At 40.8% G+C, this 22,439-nt stretch overlaps 1 protein-coding gene across 2 annotated transcripts in view; it reads right to left on the reverse strand.

The window, feature by feature from the left end:
• Positions 1–21,090, reverse strand: part of WLS (Wnt ligand secretion mediator) — a 75,158-nt gene extending 54,068 nt beyond the window's left edge. The window contains exon 1 of one of the 2 annotated variants that reach the window (XM_061633392.1): positions 20,804–21,088. In XM_061633392.1, coding sequence (XP_061489376.1) covers positions 20,804–20,909 — 106 coding nt within the window. In that variant the 5' untranslated portion in view covers positions 20,910–21,088. Of the gene's footprint in view, positions 1–20,803 lie in introns of both variants that reach the window. The other variant, XM_061633393.1, reaches the window with a different exon arrangement.
• Between the last annotated feature and the right edge of the window lie 1,349 nt (positions 21,091–22,439).

Consider the following 22,439-nt stretch of genomic DNA (forward strand, 5'->3'; position numbering starts at 1 on the left):
ACTTCCATCCAGTTTGAGAAGGTACCATTGATAAGCACTCTTTGAGTATGATTCTCTACGATTCTCTACGATTCTCACCTGATAGTTGTTCCATCCAGCCCACATTTAGCTAGCTTGCTAATACGCATATCATGGGGCACTTTGTGAAAAACTTTGCTGAAGTCAAGATATATTATGTCCACAGCATTCCCACAGTCTACTAGGGAGGTTACCCGATCAAAACACAAGATAAGATTAGTTTGGCAGGATTTGTTCTTCATAAATCCATGTTGGCTCCTAGTAATCCCTGCAGTGTTTTCAAGGTGCTTACAGACTGACTGCTTTATAATCTGCTCCAGAATTTTTTCAGGGATTGATGTTAGGCTGACTGGTTTCCCCGGCTCCTCCTTTTTGAAGATAGGGACAACATTAGCTCTCCTCCAGTCATCCGGCACTTCACCAGTCCCCCATGATTTCACAAAGAGAATAGACAGCAGTTCTGAGAGTTCTTCAGCCAATACTCTAGGATACAGTTTATCGGGCCCTGGTGATTTGAACTCATTCAAAGTGATTAGGTATTCCTTGACCGTTTGTCTATCAATCTCAAGCTCCAATCATGCCCCTTCTACTTCATGTTTCCCAGGAGGGTCACAGACCCTTTTTTTGGGAGAAGACTGAGCCAAAGTAGGAATTGACTATTTGATTTGATTTATTGAAGTTAAGGCCTACCTTATCCAAGGGACTATAAAATGCAGAGCCACAACAGCAAGTAGTGGGAAAATGTCATACAAGTTTTAATTTGATTAAAGTTTTATTCTGTTTGCCTTTTTGTTTTCTCTTTCATTGCTCAAACCAAGCATCCCTCGGATGGGAACATTGGATTGGATGCTATAAATAGAAACTAAGATGTATTAAACAGAGCTAGGAATATTAATACAAGCAATAAAGCACATTAAGAGAATCCATTTTATAATGCGAGTTTCCAGGCTCAAAAGAGGAGTACAAGCTGAAGCACATCATGCAGATAGCTGTATCTGTATGATATCCAGGGTCATTTTTAAAGAATAGCATTGGGTGTTTGTCTATCAGCCCCCTGGCAGTTGTACCGTGGGGTGCCACAGGGCACCATCTTGTCCCCAATGCTGTTTAACATCTATATGTTGTTATATGTTGGTTATCAGGAGATTTGGTGCAAGGTATCAGCAGTACGCCGATGATACCCAGCTCTATTTCTCTGTAACATCTGAATCTGGAGAGGTTGTGCAAGCCCTAGACCGGTGCCTGGAATCGGTGGTGGGCTGGATGAGGGCCAATAAGCTGTGTCTGAATCCTAGCAAGATGGAGGCATTGTGGGTTGGTGGCTCCCGAATTTGGATAAGTGGTCAATTGCCTGCTTTGGATGGGGTCGTACTGCCTCTGAAAGAACAGGTTCATAGTCTAGGGGTGCTCCTGGATCCATTTTTGTCACTAGAGGCCCAGGTGACCTCAGTGGCTAGGAGAGCCTTTTACAAGCATCGGCACTTTCTGGACCAGGATAGCCTGACCACTATTGTCCATGCACTGGTAACCTCCAGGTTGGATTACTGTAATGCGCTCTATGTGGGGCTACCCTTGAGGTTGATCTGTCAGCTGCAGCTGGTGCAAAATGCTATGTTACCCTGCTGCTGAAAGAATTGCACTGGCTTCCCATTAGCTACTGGGCCAAGTTTAAGGTTCTAGTTTGATGTACAAAGCCCTACATGGCTTGGGGCCAGGATACCTGAAAGATCTTCTTGCCTCTTATATACACAGTGGAACATTGGGCTCTCTGCAGGTGAGGGCCTCCTACAGATACCATCTTATCAGGAGGTCCATTCCGCACAACTTAGGAAGTGGACCTTTAGTATTATGGCATCTACCCTTTGGAATTCCCTCCCTTTAAATATTAGGCAGGCACCATCTCTGTTATCTTTTTGGTGCCTACTGAAGACCTTCCTCTTTCAATATGTTTTAATAAAATTTGTTCTCATATATTTAAAGTCTTTTGTTTTTCAGGTGTTTTAAAGAGCATTTAGTGTTTTTGTTTGCCACCCTGGGCTCCTTCTGAATATAAATGTAATAAATAAAAGAGATAACAGGATGATGGATGACCCAACAGAGGGAATCAATTCCATTTCAGTCTAAACTTAAGCATATATAGGCACATATAGGCAATCCTTCTCTAGGATACACACCTTAAAATGTTTTTTTTTCAATTAATTTTTATTCAAATTTTCAAAACCAAAACAATACAAAAAGAAAAAACACAAATCAATAACTAACACAACAAGAAAAAAATATATAAAAATATTGACTTCCGATTTGTCATAGTTCAGCTATAAATCTATAATATATAACAAGCCTGTCTCTTAATAGATTATAAAATCACCTTCCTCCAGCGGTTATCTTAATTGGTTTCAAATCTCATTAACATCATATCATTTTATTCTTCCACAAAAAGTCAAAGAGAAGTTTCCAATCCTTGAGATATATGTCCATCAATTTTTTTTTCTAGATAAACATGTCGATTAATCCAACTCATCAAGTCTACTAAGTCCAGTAATTTCAAATTGCTCTTCTTCCATTATCCATATTGGTTCCATCTTCCATCTTTACGCACCCAATAATCTTGCTGTCATAGTCATATAATAAGAGTCTGATAGGAATTTCCTTTATCACAGATATTTTCTTGCCATCAATTCTTTTTTTTTTTCAATAATTTTTATTCAGATTTTCATAAAACATACAAGACAAAATCATAAAACATTCAAAGACAAAAAACAAAATCAAAAATAGTTAAACAAAAAGAAAAAAAAGAAAAAAAAACAAAAATAAAAAATAAAGAGTAAAATATTGACTTCCCATTTGTCAAAGATCAAATCAGTTATAAGTCTATAATATATAACAATCCTGTCTCTTAAGTCATATTATAAAATCACTTTCCTCCAGTAGTTATCTTACTTAATCATCAAATCTCATAAACATTACTTTATTCTTTCCACAAAAAGTCAAAGAGAGGTTTCAATTCTTTAAGAAATATATCTATCAATTTTTTTTTCCAGATAAGCATATCGATTAATCCATCTCATTACTAATTATGATAATCTTATTGTCATAACCATAGTCAAAATAAACATTTCAATTAATCCATCACATCAGAATCTGTTAGGTTCAATAATTTCAGTAGCCATTGTTCTATTATCTCTATTAGTTCCATTTTCCATCTTCCATCTTCAGTAGTCTTGTTAAGTCCAGTAATTTCAATATCCAATCTTCCATTATCAGTATTCCATAATAATCTTGCTGTCAAAGCCATAGTCATATAGTAAGAGTCTGATGGGAATTACCTCTATCCCAAATATTTTCTTGCCATCCATTCTGAATAGGTTGCTGAAATACTGCTGTAAAATCATATCTCTGTTCTTTTTTTCAAAATACACTGGGTCATCTCTTAAAAGTTTTTCCATTGTCACATGGCTGCAGTTAATTCCATAGATTTTCTCTATATTGGGCTCCATCACATCATTCCAGTCCAGAAGATTATCCATGCCATTGATAACTTTATCTCTAGAATCTTCATTCATTTCTTCAGAGATAACATTGAGTTCCAAACAATAGATTTTATTTCTAAAGTCCATAGACTCCAAATCTTGTTCCTGTTCCACGTTGGTTCCAATCTCCGGGATCTCCTCTCTCACAGGGACCCCTATTCCAGTCTCCAGGGTCTCCTCTCTCACAGGGACCCCTGTTCCAATCTCCGGGGTCTCCTCTCTCACAGGGACCCCTTCCAGGGTCACCTCTCTCACAGGGACCCTTATATCTTTAATCTCCTGCTTCATTTTACTCAATTCAATTTTCATTATCTCAATCTCATCCATTATTTTCTGAAACATAGTTATTTCCAGATTTTCAGCCACTTTCTTAATTGCCATTTTAAAAGAAAAATATAGGAAAACCACTTCTTATTTCAGCAACAATTGGGTTAATACTCCAAACTTGGTGACATCACAGTATAAACAGAGCAGACAGCCTTATCTCTCCAATAGTTAAGTAAACAAAATGCAGTTCCCAGGATCGAAACAATTAATGGCAATCGTCAAGAAACAGATTCGTCAAAATAAAATAGACCAAAAAGAGAGTAGTCTCAAAACAGTATAATATTTTTCAAAATAAAAATCTGGAATAGAAATCCCTCTTCTGTGTATATCTTTAGAATGCAAATCCAGGACAGCTTTTTGCAACAAAAACAGAGATAAGCTATTAATTAGTGCGTAGCAGAGAGAAGTTATGGCTCCCCAGTGAGATGTCAAAAACTGATCAATCTGGCAAATCTCTTTTAAACAGCAACAATTTAAGTCAAGTAAAAGAAAAATATAGAAAGAAGGGTGCTTGCCTGTTAGTGCGTTCTCTCTTAGAAGATAAGATGAACGTTCGCTTTAACAGATAGAGCTTGCTGTTGAAAATCCGTCCCACCTTCGTCGGCTGGACCTCGTCCCATAAATTAATGAGATCTGGTCGTCCCAACAAAAATAGGCTTTGAGGTTAATCTCTTCGTTTCTCCCTACCCGGGAGAAGTTTAATCAGTCAAAAAAAAAAAGAAAAAACTGACTGATATATCTGAATAAGCTTCTTTTGAGGCAGGAGCCCGTCTCAAAAGCAGGCACAGGCTAAGTCACCCTTCCCGGAAGTGTCATCAATTCTGAACGTATCACTGAAGTATTGTTGCAAAGCCGCATCTCTGTTCCTCTTTTTTACATGATACACTAGCACATCTCTTGAAGATTTTTCCATTGACACAAAACAGGGATTAAATCTGTTAACTTTCTCCATTTCAAGTTCCATCAAATCCTTCCAGTCCAGGAATTTTTTTGAACCGATAATATCTTTATCTCCAATCTCTTCAATTCCTTCAGGGACAGCGCTGAGTTCCAAACCGTAATATTTGTCTCCAGGATCCATCACAGCCAGGAAATCCAAATCTTTTTCCATGTCCATATTTAATCCAATCTCCATAGTTTGAACCTTGCCTTTAATTTCTCTTTCATCCTTTTTTGGTTTTCCAGATCTATCTTTATTCTCCTTTCTCATAGAATCCTGAATTTCTTTCAGCTCCTGTCTCATTTCGTCAAATTCAATTCTCAACGCTTGACTATTATTTCTCAGTTCTTGTTTTATTGACTTAATCCCATTCATTATTTTCTGAAACATGTCTAAAGATAAAGTCCCTTCTTGTACATCCATGATCTTCTTAATTGTCATTCTTAAAGCCAAAGGAACAAAACTCCTTCAATTTTCAATGTCCCAAGCAAAGAGCAGTTTATTTCTTTATCCAGTTACAAAGGAGTTAATCTTTCAAACCAACTGACGTCACACTCTAGACAGCCCTTATCTCTTATATGCCCAGAAGTGCAAAAACAGCTTTAGTTCACAGCGTCCAAATAACTAGTAGCAGAAGGAATGAGCAGATTCGTCAAAAAAAAGTAGATCAGAAAAAATAGTCCCAGACATATATTACACAAAAGTCTTATAAATCAAAAAGATTTTTCCTTTCTCTTCCAATCAGAAACCCCTCATCCGTTGTAATCTTTATAATGCTATTTTCCATGTCAGCTTTTTGCAATAAAAAAAAAAGATAGGCTATTTTTATTTTCTTCCCCCTTAGTTCCGTGAGTAAAAGAGAAGGAAAGTTTTGGCTCACCCAGGTTTTCTTAATTGCTGTTCCTTTGACAAATCTCTTTAGCTGTATAGATAAGAAAGTAATAAAGCGTAGACAGGAGAATGCTTGCCTGTTAGTCCGTCTTTCTTTAAAGAAAAAAAAAGGTCACTTATTCAGCTGAGCTTAGCTAGAAATCCTCGCTCCGTCCGAGCTGCTGGAAGACCTTCTTTCACAGACAATTCTGATGAATTCCAGTCTCCAACAATCACAACAAAGCTGTGTGGGAAATCTCACGTTTCTTCCTTATCCGGAAGAAATTATCCCCAGTCAAAAAAGACCCTTCTGACTGGATTTAAAACTGAAAAAGTTTCATCCAAGACGGGAGCCCGTCTCAGAGCTGCACAGGCGGAGGGATCCTCCTGGGAAGTCCGATACACACCTTAAAATGTTGAGGGGGTTTGAGAATGTCGAAGAAGCTGAGAGCAATGCCATCAGGGATCTAGACTAAGAGCCTAGGCTCCTAGGAGTATCACCCAAGGCAGAATGGTGAAAGCTGAGACACCAGACCGAGATGCACCCAGACTCAAAGGAAGGCAGTGGTACACTACTTTTGAATACCTCTTACCATGAAAACCCTATGAACAGAGTATCCAAAATGCAATATGAGATAGTGCTGGAAGATGAGACCACCCTGGTCAGATGGCACTCAGCAAGCTTCTGGGGAAGAGCAATGGACAAGTACCAGTAGCACTGTAACTAATGATGCCGCTGGGTCAAAGCCGAATGGAAGCCCAAAGGCTGATATGCACAGATGTGAAAGGAAAGTCCGGAGTTGTAAGACAATAGGAATATGGAATGTGAGAAGCATAAACCAGTGAAACTTAGAAATTGTTAAGCAAGAAATGGAACGCGTCAACATCACAATACTTGGCATGAGTGAATTAAAATGGATGGGAATAGGACCTTTTCAGTCAGGCAACTACAAAATATTTTATGCAGGAAATGAGAAATCAAGAAGAAACGGGGTTGCTTTAATAATGAGAAATGATGTACCAAAAGCAATTAGGAGCTATAACGCAAGGTCTGAGTGTGTGATATAATAATAATAATAATAATAATAATAATAATAATAATAATAATAATAATAATAATAAATTTAATTTCTTCGTCGCCTATCTGGCCAATGGCCACTCTAGGCGACTTACAAAATTGTTAAAATACAATTGATAAAATACAGTAATACAATATAAAAATAATACATCTGCAGCAACAATATTAAAACTGGGCAGGAGGCATTACAGTTATAACAATTAACCCTCCCCGGATACCCCGAAGGCCTGCTGAAAGAGCCAGGTCTTTAAGGCTTTCCGAAACACATTTAGGGAAGAGGCGTGCCGGAGATCTTGTGGGAGGGAGTTCCAAAGAGTGGGGGCCGCCACTGAGAATGCCCTCTCTCTTGTACCCGCCAATCTGGCTGTTTTTGTTGGCGGGATTGAGAGAAGGCCCTGTGTGGCCGATCTTGTCGGGCAGCATAATTGGTGGCGTTGAAGGCGCTCCGTGAGATAAACTGGGCCGGAACCGTGTAGGGATTTAAAGGTCAATACCAACACCTTGAATTGGGCTCGGAAAACAACTGGGATTTAACAGGGATTTAACAATGGGATTTAACAGGAAACCTATTAATATAACCACCATCCAAGTCTATACTTGAACAGCAAACATAGAAGAGGAATTGGAGAGATTTTACACAGAAGTACAGGAAGAAATTAATCACACACCAAAACAAGATGTTCTGATCATCATGGGGGACTGTAATGCCAAGTAGGGAACAGAGAAGAACTAGAAATTGTAGGAAAATGGGGTTAGGAGACAGAAATGAAGCAGGAGAGAGACTTACTGAATTCTGTGAAGCCAATAATTTGCTTTTTGCAAACACATTTTTTGAGCAACCGAAAAGACGACTACATGTGCACATCACCAAATGGTCAATAAAGGAATCAAATTGATAGCAGAATATGGAGAAGTTCCATACTTTCTGCAGAAACAAGACCAGGAGCAGACTGCAGTACAGATCATGAACTGGTAATATTGAAAATCAGAGTAAAGCTAAAGAACAACAAAGCAATCATAATGCCAAAGTACAATTTAAATAACATCCCAGAAGAATATAAAGATCAAATAAGAAACAGATTTGAGGCTTTACACATAGTTGACAGAGAACCAGAACTATGGATGAAGTCAGAGACATGATCAGGGAAGAATGCAAAAAGTCAATACCTCTAGTTAAAAAGAGAGAAAGACCTCAATGGATAACTGAAGAAACTCTTCAAATGGTTAAAGAGAGAAGGAAAGCAAAAGCAAAAGGAGATAGAAACAGAGTCAGAACCCTAAATGCAATAGTACATGTACGGACAAAGCACTATTACAATAGTTATTGTATAGAAATAGAAGAGGACAACAAAAAAGTTAGAACAAGAGCCCTATTCCAAAAGATTAGAGAAATTAAAGGGAAATCTAAACCAAGAGTAGGGACATTGAATAATCAACAGGGGAAGACACTGACTGGGCTTGGAAGGAAGATGGCGACCTAGAAGGTTATATCAACTGGAACTCCGCATTTTTACCGACTAAGGCTTTAAATTTGACTGCTATCCTGGAGGAATACACATTTGCTCTGTGGGAGGGTGGCTAGAAACAGGACTAAAAAATATCTTCAACGTGACTTTAGAAGATGGGTTTGTTAGTAACGACTTTTTACCCTCTCCCTGTCCCTTCCAGCCGGCTGCTTGCTTCCTGGGGTGGGATGCCTCACCTCGGCTATCCCAGTGCATTATACATAGCTACTAACAAATGAACAAGGAATAATGGACACATATATTTAAGCCCTGCCTATCGTTATAAGTGAAATTTCTGGAACTATTTGTGTTATCCTTCTCCTTTTACTATGACAGACTACGAGGTTAATTTCTCACTTCTATGCTATCTTAAAGCAACATAGACATTGTGTTCCTGTGAATAATACTCCCTGCCTGGATTTTAAAGTGCTAGCGCTGTACTATCCTAGAAATATGGTATTTACAAGGAAAAATTATAAAGATCTGGGAATTGCTCCCTCCTCTGGGATCCACTCGAACAGTGGTTGAACTAAGCAACAGAAAATTACTCATTTTTATTCCCTGAAGGAGGAAAAAGGTGAAGGAAAGGAAGATAAGGAATTACACGTTGAAACGTCCCAACAAGCTAATCTAGTAATGGACTGGTCAATAAATTACATTCCAAATTGGCAAATGGACATTTGTGACACACACACACCCCACTATAAATCTGGCGCAAGAGATGGCTGGAGGCAACTGAAGAGGGGTCTCCACAGAAGATAACTATCCCAATGAATTTTATCTCTAACCCCTCAAACCCAGTAATATCAAATGTAACCAGACTTGATCCATCTTTGGATGAAATCATTCCCTGTGAGATGGAGGCTGGGCCGCTAAATCCATCAGATATAAGGCGGAAATTACCGCCCATCCATCCAAATTTGACAAAGAACACCCCAGCCTATCCCGTATTTATTGATTCTTACGTGGAATATATCAGCCTGGAGAAGTAAATAATCTGATTCATCTTTCTTCGATTATCTCAAAAAAATTGATATTATTGGCCTTGTCCTGCAACATCTGGAGGACAAATATACAGCCAACTCCGGTGGAGCCCTTTATTCAGCTTTTATCGATTTGAAATCAGCCTTTGATTCGATTTCTAGGGATAGATTATGGGAAAACTCGCGGCTACTAGCACAGACAAGCGCCTCCTTTTACTAATACGAGGCCTATACAACAATCCATACCTGCGTATAAGATGTAACAACACTGGACACCTATCCAAGTCCATTCCTATTTTTAAGGGTGTAAAGCAGGGGTGTATTTTAGCCCCTCTACTGTTTAACTTTTATATTAACCCCTTAGTTAAAACCTTGATACCGTTTGGTCTACATCCACCCAGAATATCTAAGAGACCCCTGTCCATCTTATTATATGCAGATGACATAGTTCTTCTATCACTGTCATGTATTGGACTAAGGCGCCTGCTGAGGGCCCTGGCTAACTACTGTAGAACCGAATCTATAATTAATTACGATAAAACAAAAGTCTTAGTCTTCTCTGGTACGAGAAAGAAGCATCGGTGGCGAATCAATGAACATCTAATTGATCAAATAGCCTCCTTTAGATACTTAGGGATGATATTTCATTCATCGGGAGTGTGGCGTCTCCAAGTAAAGTCTGTTATAGATAATGCCCAGAGAACTGCGAAGGCACTTCTTTCCTTTTATTTTACTAAAGGGGGGCAATACTTTCCTGCAGTTACCCAGGTCTTCATGGCTAAAGTTATCACACAGTACCTATGCCCGCTTTGAAATAATTCAAACGAAGTTTTTACGCTCGGCACTTGCCGTTCCATGTTGTGTTCCCAATTATATCCTACACCTAGAAGCGGGGCTCCCCACAATAGAATCCCGTATTTGGCTTTCTAGAATTAATCTTTGGTTAAAAATGATATTTGCTCCAGTCGGTTTGGCTCCCTATACATTAACCGACGTCTTCCACTCCAAATGGCAGGAATCATTAAATGCCAAATTATTATGTCTGGGGTTTTCTATTCCCATGATCCTCAATTTGGGCTATGCTAAGGCAAAAGAGTATTTCTAAACTAATCCTCGACAGTGATTTTCAGAACCAGCGGTTGATGGTAACAAAATATAGATTAAATACAAGGTCATTCCTACCTGCCCATTATTTAACAAACGTGACTGTTCCAAAACTTAGAATAGCTTTTACGCTGGCCAGGTTTAATATCTTACCTTCGGCCCTCCTGGAGAGAAGATTTAATACTATTCCTTATAAGGAGAGGGTCTGTCCTTATGGCGAGGGCGCAGTGGAAACAGTGGGCCATGTGTTATTATCCTGCCCTTTTTACCGTGACCTTTGAACCGAGCTACTAATCCCAATTATACGAAACATTCCTGGTAGGGATGAGGCCCCTTATGTTGAATTTCTTTTATCGGACCAATTCCGACAGATTTCCCTCAAGGTAGCTAATTATTGTGCAGCAGCTATTCACTGTAGAAGAACACCATTAAGCTGATTGTTAATCTGAATGAATTTTAATGAGATTTTAACTGTCCAGTGTGGTTTTGTATTGCTCATTCTATCTTTTTAATGATATTTATCTTATTTTATTCTGGCCTATGACTGTAATAAACTTATTGATTGATTGACTGACACTGACTGATCGAAATAAAATAAAAGGAAGATGGAAGCAATACACTGAAGAACTATATAAAAGAGATGCAAGGATGACAGATTCATTCATGGAGGAACTGTATGATGAAGAACCAGAAATTTTACAATGTGAGGTGAAAGCTGCTCTTAAAATACTTGGAAGAGACACATCACCAGGACTGAATCTGTCCAAATTTTGACAAAAATTTGTCAACAAATATGGAAAATAAAACAATGGTGCTACATCCCAATTCCAAAGAAAAGGGATCCCAGGGAATGCAGTAATTATCGAACTATTGCCTTAATATCCCATGCAAGTAAAGTAATGCTCAAGATTCTACAACAAAGGCTCTTACCATATATGGAACGAGAAATGCCAGATGTCCAAACTGGATTTAGAAAGGGAAGAGGTACCAGAGATCATATCGCAAACTTATTATGGATAATGGAACAGACCAAGGGATTTCAGAAGAAAATCACCCTGTGCTTTATAGATTACAGCAAAGCCTTTGACTGTGTAGATCATGAAAAACTATGGAATGCTTTAAAAGAAATGGGGGTGTCACAGCATCTGATTGTCCTCATGCACAACCTATACCCTGGACATGAAGCTACTGTAAGGACAGAATATGGAGAAACCGATTGGTTTCCAATAGGAAAGGGTGTGAGACGGGTGTATTTTATCACTTTATTTGTTTAATCAATATGCAGAACATATCATACGGAAAGCAGGATTGAACTAAGATGAAGGAGGTGCGAAAATTGGAGGGAGATATATCAATAATTTAAGATTTGCAGATGACACTATACTAACAGAAACCAGTAATGATTTGAAATGAATGCTGATGAAAGTTAAAGAGGAAAGCACAAAAGCAGGACTACAGCTGAACATCAAGAAGACTAAAGTAATGACAACAGACGATTTATGAAACTTTAAAGGTGACAATGAGGACATTGAACTTGTTAAGGATTACCAATACCTTGGCACAGTCATTAACCAAAATGGAGACAATAGTCAAGAAATCAGAAGAAGGCTAGGACTGGGGAAGGCAGCTATGAGAGAACTAGAAAAGGTCCTCAAATGCAGAGATCTATCACTGAACACTAAAATCAGGATCATTCAGACTACAGTATTCCCAGTCTCTATGTATAGATCTGAAAGTTGGACAATGAAAAAGGCGGATAAGAGAAAAATCAATTCATTTGAAATGTGGTGTTCAAGAAAAGCTTTGCAGATACTAAGGACCGCGAAAAAGGCAAATAGTTGAGTGGTAGAACAAATTAAACCAGAATTGTCACTAGAAGCTAAAATGATGAAACTGAGATTATCATACTTTGGACACATAATGAGAAGACAGAATTCACTAGAAAGAGAATAATGCTGGGGAAAACAGAAGGAAGTAGAAAAAGAGGAAGGCCAAACAAGAGATGGATTGATTACATAAAGGACGCCACAGACCTGAACTTACAAGATCTGAACTGGGTGATTTATAACAGATGCTCTTGGAGGTCACTGATTCATAGGCTCCCATAAATCATAACTGACTTGAAAGCACATAACAATGTTGCGTTCCCCCAAACTTTTGGTATTGGGGGATCTCAACATTCATGCTGAGGCCGCTTTATCTGGAGCAGCTCAGGACTTCATGACCTCCATGACAGCCATGGGGCTGTCTCAATTTGTTACTGGCCCTACGCATGTGTTGGGGCACACTCTGGACTTGATTTTTGCCACTGGATTAGGGGATGGTGATCTGAGAGTGAGGGATTTTTCATCTATTCCTTTGTCATGGTCAGATCACCGCCTATTAAGGTTTAGACTCACACTGTTTTCTCCCCTCTGCAAGGGTGGAGGACCAATTAAGATGGTCCGTCCCCGGAGACTAATGAATCCTGAGGGTTTTCTGATGGCTCTAGGGAATTTTCCGGCTGATAGAATTGACGGTCCTGTCGAAACCCTGGCCATGCTGTGGAATACGGAAATGGCCCGGGAAGTTGACACGATTGCCCCGGTGCGCCCTCTCCGTTGCAGAGCTCAATTGGCTCCCTGGTTTACTCCGGAGCTAAGAGTGATGAAGCAAGAAAGGAGACGGCTTGAGTGCAAATGGAGGCGAACTCCCGACGGCTGTAATCATGCACTTGTGAAGCTCTCTACCAAACTCTATGTGAAGGCAGTGAGAGCAGCAAAGAAGCAATACTTTGCTGTCTCTATTCAGTCATCCCTTAACCGCCCAGCGGAACTTTATAAAGTTGTCCGGGGACTTTTACACTCTGGTCCCCAGGACGCAATAACACCATCAATTGCCCGCTGTAATGAGTTTGCGCGACACTTTCGTGATAAGATCATGAACATCCGCCGGGACCTTGACTCCATTATTGTAGCAGTTGATCCTAATGAGGTGTCCAGAGCACAGTCTTGTCCTGTTTTATTGGATGAGTTTCAGTTGGTACAGCTTGAGGATGTGGACAAGGTGCTTGGACAGGTGCGGGCGACCACTTCTGCTCTGGATCCTTGCCCCTCATGGCTAATAAAAGCTAGCAGGAATGGAACAGCCGGCTGGGCCAAGGAGGTGATTAATGCCTCTTTACGAGAGGGAGTGGTCCCACCCTGCCTGAAACAGGCGGTGGTGAGACCGCTCCTAAAAAAATCCTCCTTGGACCCTGAAAATCTTGACAACTATAGACGGGTAGCAAATGTCCCATTCCTGGGCAAGGTTCTAGAGCGTGTGGTCGCTCGCCAACTCCAGGCTCTCTTGGATGAAACTGATTATCTAGACCCATTTCAATCGGGCTTTCGGCCGGGGTTTGGTACAGAAACGGCCTTGGTCGCCCTGTATGATGACCTCTGTCGGGAGAAAGACAGAGGGAGTGTAACTCTGTTGGTTCTCCTTGATCTCTCAGCGGCGTTTGATACCATCGACCATGGTATCCTTCTGGAGCGACTTACGGATTTAGGAGTGGGAGGCACTGCTTGGCGGTGGCTCTGCTCCTATCTCGGGAATCGTCTCCAGAAGGTGATGCTGGGGGAACATTACTCGAGTCCCTGGGTACTCCAATATGGGGTCCCGCAGGGTTCAGTTCTGTCCCCCATGCTTTTTAATATCTATATGAAGCCGCTGGGTGAGGTCATCAGGAGTTTTGGAGTGCGTTTCCAGCAATATGCTGATGATACGCAGCTCTACTACTCCTTTTCATCTTCGTCAGGTGAGGCTGTTGATGTACTAGACCGCTGCCTGGCCGCGATAATGGGCTGGATGAGAGCTAATAAACTGAAACTCAATCCTAACAAGACTGAGATGCTGTTGGTGGGAGGACCCTCTGCCCAGATGGTTGACGTTCGACCTGTCCTAGATGGGGTTACACTCCCCCTAAAGAAACAGGTACGTAGTTTGGGGGTCTTATTAGATCCGCTCCTGTCACTTGAGGCTCAGGTAGCCTCGGTGGCACGGAATGCATTCTACCAGCTCCGGCTGGTAGCCCAACTACGACCCTATCTGAGCAAGGAGCATCTTGCCTCAGTTATCCATGCTATGGTAACCTCTAGATTGGACTACTGTAATGCACTCTACGTGGGACTACCTATGAAGACGGTTCGGAAACTTCAGCTAGTGCAAAATGCTGCGGCCAGAGTTCTCACTGGGACAAAGAAATTTGACCATATAACACCTGTCCTGGCGCAGCTGCACTGGCTACCGATATGTTTCCGGGCCAGATTCAAAGTGTTGGTTCTTACCTATAAAGCCCTAAACGGCATCGGACCGCAATACCTGATGGAGCGCCTCTCTCGCTATGTACCTACCCGTTCACTACGCTCGACGTCGAAGGCCCTTCTCCGGGTCCCAACCCATAAAGAGGCCCGGAGATCAACAACTAGATCTAGGGCCTTCTCGGTGGTGGCCCCCGAACTATGGAATACCCTCCCAGACGAGATACGCCTGGCGCCTTCTCTGTTATCTTTTCGGCGCCAGGTAAAAACTTACCTTTTCGCCCAGGCTTTTTAAATTTTGTAAATTTTTAAATATTTTAATTTAACATTCTAAACTTAATATGATCTTAATTTAAATCTCAATGGCAATTTTATTAATGTTTTATAATTGTACTTTATATATTTTTTTTTCCACACTTGCTCATATTTTAATTGTGATTTTATTTGTTGTACACCGCCCTGAGAGCTTTCTGCTATAGGGCGGTCTAGAAATGTAATTAAATAAATAAGGGGAAGCAGAGACTGAAAATGTTCAGAGAATAATAATCAGCTTCTTACCTCTGCTCAACAATGAACCCACACAAAACTTGTTTCACATGTTGTGCAACTTCAGAGGAAGGTGATATGACTTGCCAAAAGTCAACCGCTGGGATCTGTGGCGCAGCTAGCTATGGAATTCAGGTAGTATGTACTATCTATCCTAGTATCACATTTGTTTATCATAATAAAGAAGGGATGGAAAGAAACTTTGGCTAATTGCAGCATAGCCTGCTAGGGCCTTGTCCAATCCCTTCTTTTGTCGATTTTTACCCTGGATGAAAACACACTTCCTTCTTCTCCAGCCAGGCTATTAAAACTCTCACAACATAGGTCTAAATAGCAGCAATGACCTGACATTATTCCCAGTAGAGGAGAGAGCACAACTCTGAAATGAAAAACAGCCTCTTTCAAGCTGAAATGTTTCAATTCTTGGTCTAATCAGCAGGTAACTACTGGTACCTTGTAAAACAGTATGTTTAGACTTGCTTGTTTCTTAGGCATACCTATGTGCACCTACCACACATATGCCTGAAGGAATGCTAAAGTATCTGTGGTATGTGCATAGGGCCTTTTCATCTCAAGGGAAGCATTCCTGGCTTACAGAAGAGTTAGAATTTTAGCTTCAGGCAAAACAGAAGCCTTCTTAGCTGGAGAAGAAACCATTTCTCTTATCAAACACTCCAAGATCCTTAAGGCAAATCTTCAGTTTTAGAATACAATTATGTTTGACAATTGCATTTGCTTTTTAGTTTTTCTATAGCACTTTTTCTGTCCTGTCAAATCACCTTGGTAAGAGAATTTAGGCTACAACATAAGTCTGTGAAAGGCCTTGTGGTGCACAGGGCTTTTAATCTAGATCTCCCACACATGAAATCCCTCAGATTCCCAAGTAAGTTACACTAACATCTTCAGAAAAGAGGGTTTGTTGGGAAAGCTGCTGGCATTAACATTTTATGTTCGAGTCCTGAAATAGTTTAAATGTAAATGTACTGCCTTCAAGTCGATTCCAACTTATGGTGGCCCTATGAATAGGGTTTTCATGAGGCTGAGAGGCAGTGACTGGCCCAAGATCACCCAGTGAGCTTCATGGCTATGTGGGGATTTGAACCCTGGTCTCCCAGGTCGTAATCCAACACCTTAACCACTACACCACACTTAAACAATACTTATTAGTATTTGGAAGAAGGCTACAGAGAATTATTTTATCACATAAAACTAAGCAATGGTGCTATTATAGCTAAAAAAGGTAAAGTCTTTCACTGTAAAAGCTATGCCATTACAAGAGAAAAACTCAAGGTGATACAGTTTTAGAGGGATCAAAAGAGTTCCACCCTGTGCCCTAGCCTTATTATTTATTCCTCACACTCTTAAAAATACACATTTGTGTACCCAAGAAGTTGCATTTTCTGATGCATTTTCCTCTTTAGCTGCAATTACAGATCTTCACAGAAGAACTGAGTAGACATGACCTTCCTTGTCTATTTTCTGTCTCAAGAATCTGCACCATGAATGTAGGCTGAATTAATTTTTCAAAACAGAAGAACATCCATCAGTATTCATAGCTTGAGTGTAATATGTACCTATTCACCTCAGCACCCCAGCCACAGATTGGGTAATCTCTTGCTGCTGAATATGCCACAAGTTTAAAACTCTGTAACAGAATAAATAAAAACATAATTGTAAAGTAACCTGAACTACAGAACTACAGAACTTGGAAGTGTTGTATGAGGTAAACATTAACTTGTTAAACTCTAGGGCAGTGGTTCCCAAACTTTGTTTCCCAAGGACCGCTTGAAAATTGCTGATGATCTTGGCCGACCACCTAATCATTTTATGCAATCGTGATAAGCTATGCTAGATGCTGTATGATTTTTAATCATATCTGCATTGCTCCTTTTTGTTTCTTGTATTTTATTGTATTACAATTTGCATTCCAGAGTTCAAGTTGTAATACAACAAAATACAATGTAAGAAATAAAAGAAGCAATAAAAATACATTATAAATCAACATGAATATTTAATGTGGACATGCCATGGACCACCTGAATGAAGCTCAGAGACTACTGGTCGTCTAAGGACTAGAGTTTGGGAACCCCTGTTCTAGGGACTTGGCATTATGTTGAAAGACAAGGCAAGTTCATGGAGGATAACACTAGCAATTGCTACTAATCCTGGTGATTATGTTATACCTCCACTGTTGGAGGCAGTATACTGAATACCAGTTGCTGGGAACCATAAATGGGGAGTGTACTGTTGTACTCAGATCCTGCTTGGGAGGCATCCCAAAGGCATCTAGTTGCCATAGTGAGAACAAGATGCTGGACTAGATGGCCCACTAGCCTGATCCAGCAGGGGTCTTCTTATGTTCTTAAGCCCCACCTCAGCCATGAGCTCACCCTTTATTATGTATGTCTTTATTCTGCATGGGTCCTATATGGAAGATCACTAATGTGCTACAAACAACCATTTGTAGACTGGAAAATGACTCTTTGAACTTGATGAATAGAAAAAATACTGTGAGGGTGAGTGGATGTAATTGCAACATGTCATAATCTTAAGCATCCCACATAGTCTGAATCACAAATCACATTCCTCATTGAACAAACCATGCTTGGTTGGATTGGGAATGTGTAGTGTACCAGCACAGTCCCTTCTCTCCTTATAAACCTTCCTTAATACAATACTTCCAAGTTCTCTAAACTGTATTTTGTCATGATGTCCGAACCAGTAACCTTTGGTTTGAGCTCTCCGCATACAAGCATCAATCAGTAAAGAAAAAAATCTCCCTATGGTTTAAAAACCAGGAAACCTCGTATTAAGCTGAGCATTCCACAGTGCATTCACAAGCCAGCAAACCATGGCTTTACGGACTGGAAATGTGACATCTGAACCAGTCTTCAGGTGCACATTAGACACATGAGGCAAGTTCTCTCAATGATGCAAGCAGAAGAGTTAAGTGATACAGTCAAGTTACAAAGAAATGAACACATTCAACAGTAGGGTCTTCTCCCTGTATTTTATGGATGATTCCATCCACCATTAAGAAAATGGTTGCTGCTTCTCAAAGCTGCAACTATGTACATCAGTGACCACAACACTCAGTACAAGTTTTGCAATGCATTATGGGAGATCATAGCAAAAAAGTCTGGACAGCATTTACCTTGTAGTAAAAGAATAAAGCATGTATATGTACTTATCAAATAAAAAAAAATAAAAAACTGCTTAAAAACCTTGCAAAAGTACACAACAGCATGTTTAAACAATGGCTAAGCATGTATCCATATGTACAAGGCATCTCACTCAGCTCGATTTCCAAAGCTTTAATCCCACTGCCTAGTCTGAAGGGCTCTCAACATAATAGCTCATGAAATTTTATCTGGAAATTTTAGTATTCAAAAGTAACCACCATCTTTTGTTTGAATTAGAAGATAGTCTGCTGAAGAATGTATTCATGGATGAGACATACTGAACCAGGAATCCTGGGTCACATAATGGCGTACCACAGCAAAGTCATGTAGCCGCTATTCTTCCATTTTATCTAAATCAGTGGTGGAGGACCTGGGGCTCTCCAGACATTGCTGGACTACAACTCCCATCATTTATAACCACTGGCCACGATAGTTGGGGCTGACGGGAGTTCAACCTCTGGAGAACAACTTCTGGAGGGCCACAGGCTCTTCATCTCTCACCTAAATGAGCTATCAAGGCACCTTAAATTTTCCCTCCAGGCTTCTGGAACTCCAAGGTGGAAGACATTTTAAGCAAATATTCTGCATTGTGATACACTAAATCTATTTGCAGTCAGGGGGGGATTACTTTAGGTGAAAATGCCTCCACACAAAGCTAGCCAAGATCAGGTGGGATAAACAGCTGGCATCATCCCTGAAAAAAAAGACTGGGCAAAGCTTGTTGTAACATGTCTCAGATTTGCCCATAACAGCCCATTAGTAGTGTCTGGCAGACTTATGTTGGGAAAAGCCTTTGCAATATTAGAAGCTCCTTCAAATTGAGAAAGAGAACAAAAAGGGGTTGGGATAGGTTTGTTCCATGGTCACAACCCTTAAAGGTTACGTCATTGTTTTAAGAAACTGCCTGGAGCCATACTTTTCAGAGGAGAGAGCACAACCTACCAGAGCTTGCTTTTTAGAAGCCTCTCTCCTCCTCTTTCCCACTAAGCATCTGCTTCACTAAAACATTTTCCAGAAATGTTGCTTGTTTATTTTTTTAAAACATGAACAGATTTGCCCGGAAAGGATGTTTCCTTCTCCGTTGTTCATCTCTTCGACCAATATGGTACATGCAGGTAACTGGCAATTTCAACTGAGTTTCTTAATTTAAAACACCACAACAAAAAAGCAAGCAAACCCCAAACAGAGTAATTCATTTGTAGAACAAAGTAAGAACTTGGGATAAACCAGCCCACTTAGCATATCATCTCTTTGCACCTTGTCAACAATGGTAATGGCCACTGAAATATCAGAATGAAAGGTTAGAGTTTGGGGGCAGAAGATGGATAAAAGGGCAAACATTAGTATGGAACATTGTTTTCACTTTTGTGTCCCCAGTTGTTAAGAATATTTGGGGAACTTGTGGATCAGGTCCCTACAGTTTTGGTACCTCTAAAGCAGGAATTTTGAGATGAGGGAACTCTAGAAGTTTCAAACATTCAAAGAAAGAGGAACAGAGGGGCTCTTTTCTAGGATCCTGGGAGACAATCTTCCCATATCCCAGGAATGGAGGAGTATTAGGGAGCCGTCAAGGAGAAAAAACTGTCTTGTGTGCATTGTACGTTTAAGAGAGGAGCCCCACAACAACATCTCAGGTAAGGGGTACCATGCCTATATCAAACTAGGAGAAGAGAATCGAGGGGGTTGTGGGGCGTGTAAAAAGTAAAAACTAAAATAAAATTTCATGGGGGGAGGGAATCAGTCCTTCCTTCTACCCTAATGAGCGTCCTCCTCCCATTCCAGCAACAGCCCTTCCCCGCCCGCACAGCCAAAAATCCAATCTATACAGGGGCTCCGCCGAAGCAAAATCAAGCCGCGGTCAAGAAAAAGGGAGAGAGCGGCGCAGAACGCCGTAAGCGAGGCACAATGCACGAGAATTCCTTTCGTAGGCTAGGGCAGCTCGTATTGTAATTTCAATGCAAAGAGATTAGGTCTCTCCCCGCTGCTCAGTCGGAGGGAAAGGGGAAGGAGGGCGGAGGGAACCGGGGAGGGGAGTCGATGGGACGAGGCTGAAGTGAGGAGGAAGATCAACTTTGCGACCCAAAGGCTTTTTGGAACCGGAGAAGTCGCCATGCTTACGAAGATTCGCCCTCCCCCTCGCTTCCTTGAAGCAGATCCTGGAACCGAGGCCAGCACACACACACGCAAAACTTTTCTTCCACCCTGCCCGCGCAGCCCCCTCCCTTCTCCTTTTCCCGCAGCCACTCGAGGGCAGTGGGCACAAAGAGGCCCGCGGCGCGGTGTTTCCTTAACTACAATAGCCGGGCTAATTAGCTCATAGAAGCGAGCCAGGGATACAGTTAAGAAGTATCGAAAACAGGAAAGAGGGAAGCCAGAGCGCGAGCGGGAGGACGAGGACGTCGGAGGGAAGAGAGAAAGTTTGCCCCTGAAACACACTTACCAATCAGACCTCCCACCAGAAAGGCGATGACTTGGAAAATCAACAAGATCACGCCAACAATGCACAGCTTCTTGGTGCTCATGTTCTCGATAATTGCCCCAGCCATTTTTGCAGCTTTCTTCCTTTGCACAACCTACTGACTACAGCGACGGGGCCAAAGTTAAGGCTGCAAGGGATGAGGAGGAACGTGCAGCCTCAGCACTGATTCCCCGGACAAGACCGGATCTGAACCCCCTCTGCTGGGAGCTGTGATTGTGGCCGGCGCTTGGCTGCATGTGGCTGCTTTAAAGGAGCAGGAAAGCGGATCACATGATACCCACCTCCCTCCTCCCCCCCCCCTTCTCCCTTCCTGTGCTATTCAGCAGCAATTGGTGTCAGTCTCACATAGCAGTGGGGGAAACTAGAGAAAGGTTGCTTAAATTAACAAGTTGAAAGAGGACCGGATGGATTTCCACCAACTCCAGAATGGCCTCTCAGTACGTTTCCCAGGGCCTGGGCTACTCCACTATGGCTGATACCGACCAAGAACAAAAAGGTCCATCAGATGTTGTTGGAATATTAGGAAAGGAAACATGAAGATGTTATTAAAAAGTATCTATTAAAACTTTTATTACAGACTCAGAAAAAATACTTTGTTTTCTAGCTCAGAATGAGTTACCTTTCCATTTTATTTGATGCAGACTCCTATGTTAACTCAAAAGTTTGTCCAAAGGCAAAAACACAAAATAGAAATGCTCTTTTTGCCATGTGACTGTATTTGTACAATAATCCAACAACACCCATCTACAGGGCTAAGAACTAAGAAATGGCAACAGTGGGAAAAAATCTTGTCACCAAACTGTACGTTACAAAAATGACTATAAAAACCATTGATTTGGCTCTTAATCTGTCATTAACTTGGTTTAAGATATATTTTGAGAGGTATCAAATTTCCAAATACTGCAACACCATTTTCAAATGTTCACCCGCAAAAATAAGTTCCTTAACTAAAAAAGTTCCAGTGCAAGTTTCATGTTCCATTTTCAGAAATACATTACATATGAACAAAAGAAAGGGCCTTCTTTGTGATGGCACCCCACTGTGGAATGGCCTCCAGAAGATGCTGAAAGTGTATTCTTTTTGGCGCTAGGTTTCATTTGCCATTGTTTAACACAACACTATTTTTAGCAGGTTGAATGATTTTATTTATCTGAATTTTATTGCATTGTTGATTATGTTTTATAATGTATTTTATACTACTTTGTATTCCACCTTGAGATCCATTTGTGGATATAGGGCAGTTCATACATTTTTAAAACAAAACAAAAAAATACTATCTTTGTTGCTGTCTTAGGCGGCAATCCAAAACATGTCTACTCTGAAGGAAGCTCCATTTGGTTCAATCGGATTTACCCTCAGGCAAGCGTGTATTGGATTGCAGCCTTAGTCACTGTCACTGCTATGTGAAGGACATTAGTGGAATCTCCATTTTTATAGATAAGGAACAGAGGCAGCAAATGCTCAGGCAAAGCTCCTCACCGAGCTTCAGAGCTGGTACCTCCAGTCTAAGATACTATCCATCACATCATACTGGCTTTTATTTGCCTTGGGAATTTTTTGGTCTCTTGTTCCATAGAATGTTTGGAAGGCGGGAAAT

The sequence above is a fragment of the Rhineura floridana genome, chromosome 6 (assembly GCF_030035675.1).
Source record: "Rhineura floridana isolate rRhiFlo1 chromosome 6, rRhiFlo1.hap2, whole genome shotgun sequence".
Classification (NCBI taxonomy): Eukaryota; Metazoa; Chordata; class Lepidosauria; order Squamata; family Rhineuridae; genus Rhineura; species Rhineura floridana.